Source organism: Aptenodytes forsteri, unplaced genomic scaffold (assembly GCF_000699145.1).
Source record: "Aptenodytes forsteri isolate BGI_AS27 unplaced genomic scaffold, ASM69914v1 Scaffold193, whole genome shotgun sequence".
NCBI classification, from domain to species: Eukaryota; Metazoa; Chordata; class Aves; order Sphenisciformes; family Spheniscidae; genus Aptenodytes; species Aptenodytes forsteri.
The window spans coordinates 14,420,729-14,426,787 of record NW_008795405.1 but is presented as its reverse complement, the minus strand read 5'-3'; the positions used below and the strand labels follow the sequence as shown (position 1 = coordinate 14,426,787).

At 38.5% G+C, this 6,059-nt stretch overlaps 1 protein-coding gene across 3 annotated transcripts in view; it reads left to right on the top strand.

The window, feature by feature from the left end:
- The first annotated feature begins 3,642 nt into the window (after window positions 1–3,642).
- Window positions 3,643–6,059, top strand: part of SETD3 (SET domain containing 3) — a 42,683-nt gene continuing 40,266 nt past the window's right edge. For all 3 annotated transcript variants that reach the window (XM_009280822.1, XM_009280824.2, XM_009280823.2), the window contains exons 1-2: window positions 3,643–3,748; window positions 5,394–5,486. In XM_009280822.1, the coding sequence (XP_009279097.1) occupies window positions 3,646–3,748; window positions 5,394–5,486 (196 nt within the window). In that variant the 5' untranslated portion in view covers window positions 3,643–3,645. The remainder of the gene's footprint in view (window positions 3,749–5,393; window positions 5,487–6,059) is intronic.

The window sequence follows — 6,059 nt, the reverse complement described above, 5'->3', positions numbered from 1 at the left end:
GGCAGCTTTCCAGCCACTCTTCCCCAAGCCTGTAGCGCTGCATGGGGTTGTTGTGGCCGAAGTGCAGGACCCGGCACTTGGCCTTGTTGAATCTCATACAGTTGGCCTCGGCCCATGGATTTATGTACCTTTCCCACTAGAATTTTTTTAATGTATAGCATTTGTATTTAAATGAACTGTTGTATACAGTTACTTAACATATGGATTGCAATTGTTTAGCCTTGGTCAGTGTGGAGAAGCAGCTTTTCAGCTGCTGATCAATATATTCCAATATTAATACCAGCTGCCAAAGAACAAAACTTTTTGATAGAGTGCGAGAGGAAACATTTCATTTTGAGTAAGCTAGCTACACTGACCAAGGATAAAAGGATCCCTCTTATCTATATAACAGAGTGCTCAGAACACCTGGAATTCAAAGTACTACTTCTGTACAGTAATTTTTAGCATTTTTATGGATTTTATCACACACTGCCGAGTAACTTAAAGCTGCTATGGCTGAGGTGATCTTGATAACTTGGGCAGTTGAAATCTTTCAGATGTCTGAAGTTATCTGAATGTGTCTGACTCCCCTCTCACTGCGAAGTGACTGGACATAGAATCTTCTATACTGTACAGGAAGATATTATATATCATATAGACAACATAGGCTGCCCATATAGAGGTGAAAACATCAGTTGCAGTAACACGTAGAATCATAGAAAAATGTAGATGGGAATGGGAAGGGACCTCTGGAGATTGAGAGGCTCAATTTTCTGCTTTAATTTCAAAGTTAAATCACGTTGCTTAGGGCCTTGCTGAGTCAAATTTTTAAATTCTCCAAGGTTCTTGGAGATACTGTTAAAACTCTATCCTGTTCCAGTGCTCAACCACCCTCGTGGTGAGGAGTTTCCTTATATCTATTTGGAATTTCCTTTGCAGCATCATGTGACGGTTGCCTGTTGACCTTTTGCTGTGCTTGCCTGAGAAGAATCTGCCTCCACCCTCTGTATTAACTCCCCGTTACATAGGTGAAGACAGTAGTGGGCTCCTTTTCTTCCCCAGACTGAACAAACCCAACTCCTTCATCATGTCTTTCATCTCATGTGTCAGCCCTTTTGCTATTTTAAAGGCCTTCCTCTGGACGTGCTCCAGTTTGCCAGTACCTCCTGTGCTGCATGGCCCAAAACTGTACAGCACTCTAAATGTGGCTTCACCAGTGCCAAGCAGAAGGGAATAATTAATTCCCTTGACGTGCTGTTTATGCTCTTGCTTATGCAGCTCAAACTACGGTTAGTTTTCATTGCTTTAAGGGTGCACTGCTGGCTTATGTTCAACTTGCTGTCTGCAGAGTCTCCAAGTCCTTTTCTGCAGAGCTGCTGCCTGTCCAGTCTGCAGCTGTAATGCTGTATAGGGTTTTTTCCTTCCCAAATGCAGGACACTTTACATTTGCCTTTGTTTAACTTTATAAAGTTCCTGTTGACCACTTCCTCCAGTTTGTTGAGGTCCCTCTGAATGGTGGCCCTGCCTTCCAACATGTTGACTGCTTTCTCTCTTTTATATCATCTGTAAATTTGCTGCAGATGCTTTCTGTCCTAACGTCCAAATCTGATGAAGGTGTCGACCAGTACTGACCACTGAGGAATACTGTGCCTAACCAGTTGGCAGTTAGACTTACAATTATTGACCACAACTCTTTGAACCTCATGGTCCAAGGAATTTTTTGTCTACCTATTCAGTCCATGTCTCCTCAGTTTGACAACCAGGATGCTATGGAAGACAGTGTTAAAAGCCTTGCTTAAGTCAAAGCAACTGGCAACCACTGATTCTCCCTGGTCAACAGAGCCACTTATTCTTCAGAAGGCAGTCAGGTTGGTTGTATATGGTTTGCCTTTAGAAGTCTGTTGTCTGATCCCAGTCACATTCACGTCCATCATGCCTGGAAATAGCTTCACTTTAGGACTTGCTCTATGTTTTCTACAGCAAATGAGGTGAGACTGACTACTATCTAGTTCCCTGCATTCACTATCCCCTCCTGCCCCCACCTTGCTTTTCTGTTGGGTTTTGTTTGTTTGTTTTTTAAGTTACCTGTTTCCTGTCATAGGCAATCACCATGACTTTTCAAAGATGATAGCCAGCAGCCCTGCAGTGACATCAGCTAGCATTCTCAGTACCTTGAATGTTTCCCATCTGGTCCTACGTACTTGTGTAGGTCCAGCTTACCTAAATAGCCTTTAACTTGATAGCTCCTCTCCCTCAAGGTTTGCTACTAGATGCGGAAACCTGGGAAGCCTAATAGCAGACCTTGCTGGTAAAGACCATGCCCAAGGTATTGGGTACCTCAGCTTTTTCTGTACCTTTCATCACTAGGTTGCTGCATTTAGCAGCTGAATTACACTTTCCCCGATTTGTCTTTTGCTGATGGTGTACCTGTAGAAGCATTTCTTCTTGCCTTTCACATCTCTCTTCAATATCAACTCCAGACAAGCTTTGGCCTCCCTAATTCAGTCTTTGCTTGCCCAGACAGCGCATCTATATTCTCCTCCAGTTGCCTGTCCCTGCTTCCACTTTACATATGTTTCTGTTTCATTTGAGCTCAGTCAGTGAGGAGTCCCATGTACAGTCAGCTGGCCTCCTGCTGTGCCTGCTGATTTTCTTGTGTGTTGGGAAGGTTTGTTTTTGTGCTCCGAGAAGAGAGTTCAGGAAGATGACTGGCTGTCATGGGCTCCTTTATAGCTTCCCAGGGCATTCTGCTTACTATTCCCTGAGCAAGCCCCAACTCCACTGTTGTGAGTCCAGAGCCTTTAGTTTGCTTCTTTCCTTCCTTTCTTTCCTCAAGGTCTTACACTACCATTTCACAATTACTGCATCCGAGGCTGCTGTTGGCCGTCATATGCATGAGCAGTTCTACCTTATTCATGAGTTCCAGATCCTGCACAAACCCTCCTCTAGGAGCCTGTTCAGTGCCAGCATCAAAAATTGCTCCTAGTGCATGCGAGAAATTCCCTGGATATTTCATGCCCTGCTATGCTGCCCTTCCAGTAGATGTTGTGTGATTTAAGTCCTCCATGAAATAAAGGGCTCTGAATATTGGAAAACCAGCCTAGGATGATGTTCCATTTATTGTGGTAACTGAAAATAAATTTTCTTTAACTAGTTATCTTGAACCACAAGAAGCTGCTGTAAAGATATACATATGATATTTTGATTTTTATTTTGAAATTGAATACTAATTTTCTATTCATTTTGAATTACTACTTTAGTGCAGTCACAAATACTAATTCAGCTGATGTCTGCAGTGGAGCTGATGAGGTAAAATAACCTGGTTTTATATAGCATGGATACTTCAGTATCCATAATATTTGTTCACAACTAATGAATTTGCAAGTGATCTGAATGTTTTTTTTCTCTCTAAGATTTCTAGTTTCTAATTACCCTGAGGTAATTAATGTGCAACTACATGAAATATTGTTTCAGATTGCACTGTATGGTTGTCTTACATTCAGGCCATGCAAATAGTACTTGCACGTATATATGTGCCAGAAACAACTCCTCATCCTCTTTTTTTTTAAGTGACTAATAAGAGAAGATCTTGTCCATTCATCATTATTGTATTTTGTTTCTTAATAGTTGGTGACAGTGTGCTTCTTAATCTGTTTTAGTTGGAAGATGGGGAAGAAGAGCCGAGTAAAAACTCAGAAGTCAGGTACAGGAGCCACAGCGACAGTATCTCCAAAGGAAATGTTGAATCTAATTAGTGAGTTATTGCAAAGTAAGTTTCGTTTTTATGCCTCTCTGGGAAAAGGGGTGGTGTGCAGGCCACTCAAAAACGTTCTCTTGTTGAAGCCAGTGAATTCTATTAATTTCCTGTAAGTGGCCAAGCTTGCTATTTCAGCCTGCTTAAGATAGTATAGTATGTATCTTATAGTATCTATCTCAGTATATACTGTTATTGGCTTATTTATATGTGTATGTATTGGACATACCATCTTTCTGGCAGCTTTTGGCTTTACATCTCAACACATGCATAAACACTGGGGGAGATTAGATTAAAAAAACCCTACTCTAGATAACTTGACATTGAAGCTTTGTCAAAAATGTTTTTCTTGTAAATGTCAAGAATTGCACTGTTTCTATTTATCATTTGAACAATACTTTGAAGTGATATCAGAGTAGAGAAATTAACTGTGGAAAGCAGCAATACAACTCAGTTCAATTGCACTGATATTTTTGTTGCTTAAGTAAAAATTTTGTTGTTGATTGGAAACTTTTTGTAGTGCTTAGTTCCTGTGTATAGACCAAAAGTTGTTTCACTTGTTGAGGAACTTGGAACTTATCCATTATTTCTAGTAAATATGAAAAGCAGAGCATAATTTCATACGATGATGCTAAAATACTGTTCACTTTTTCTACTGTCATTAGTAACCGTGCTGAGCTACACTTCTTGTTGAAACACAAGTCCAAATTTTCATATCCTGGACACATCTAAATGTTGCATTAGAAAAATTAGAATTCTTCTTTAGCATTGCTCACAAAGAAGAGACAAGGAGTTGGCAGAGCAGTTTGATGCTTATGCTACAATTGGCCTCTGCTTTGCTACCAAAAATAAAACGTAGATCTAATTTTCTAAGCAAAGACGAGTATCAGCTGTTCTTTTTGTCAAGCTTCCATATTTTATTAAACACAAAGATTTTTCATATCAGTTGAGCAAGGTAATCTTCAGCTGTCCACTTGGATTTATGCAGCTTAGATCAAGAAATCCACACACTGGCATTTAGAATGTTGTCAGAGATGCTGTGGATATAATCTAAAGCTAAAGCTTGCCTAAGTATTCCTTTGCTTGGCCTTCCAGTACACATGCATCTATGAAAACAATATTGACTAGGCAGGTCAAATATATGTACCAGCAAATTTCTCAATTACTTAAGGTAAGCTCTGTGCTCTTATCATCTGCTTTCATTACAGCAAGAATGAGGGCAAGCAGGCTAATGTAAACAGAGTGTTTTGCTTGGATTATTGAAAACAGAGACTTTTTTTTGTTTGTTTGTCTTATCTGAGAGACTATCTACTTAATGGTCTGGTTGCTTACCTTTTTTTCTTCCTAGCTTTTTAAACATTTGAAATTTCTTAAATCTGAAAGAATATTAAGAAAAAAAAAGAAAATAAAATAACTTGAGGCAAGTTATACTGTGAAAATTTTAAAAGTGTCTAATAATTACAGTTCAAAGAATGGGATATTTATAACAATGGAGATTATAGTGTTTCCCATGTAAACATGTTTGAAGGACAAGTAATACTAAGGTTCAGTTAAAGTTGCTGTGAAAGCATGACCTTTTCTCTGATGTTAAAATATAAATATATATATACACACACACTCTCTTTATTAAAACATTTTTATTTGGCATTTTTATTTCCAGAATGCAGCAGTCCTACCCCAGGTCCTGGTAAGGAATGGGAAGAATATGTACAGATTCGTTCACTTGTTGAGAAAATTCGCAAAAAGCAAAAAGGTAAATGTGAAAGACTGTAAGATAAGGGTGGCTCAGAGTATTGATTTGCCTAAAGAATTGTCTGTTGACAGCTAAAAGGAATATTTGTTGTCATTACTATATAAATATTATGCAATCCTATTATTATGGGATAAAAATCTTAATTCTCTGACATGCAGTTGCTTTTTACGCTTGCAAGTGTTTCTGAAATATTCTGGTGGGCATGACCACTGGCATTAAGCATTTTAATACTTATAATTCTGAGTTAATATCACAGACAGGTGATCCTGTGATAATTCTGTTCGATAAGTAGAAAAAAGAGCTTGAGATTGTGATGAGATGACAATCTGAAGGACTAGAAGTAAAAATCCTTTGAGAATAATAGGCCTTTTTGATTCCTGATTGCATAGTCTCCCCCTCTGCCTCTATAAATCTGAACATTTTAAATTTGATTTTATAACTATTTTATTTTAACCTGAACACTTTACTGGACATGGAAACAGTTTCAGCAATTCAACATCATGACATTAAATTATGACAAAATAAAAATATATAAATGCACAAAATAAATAGACCAGCTAATAAATCTATATG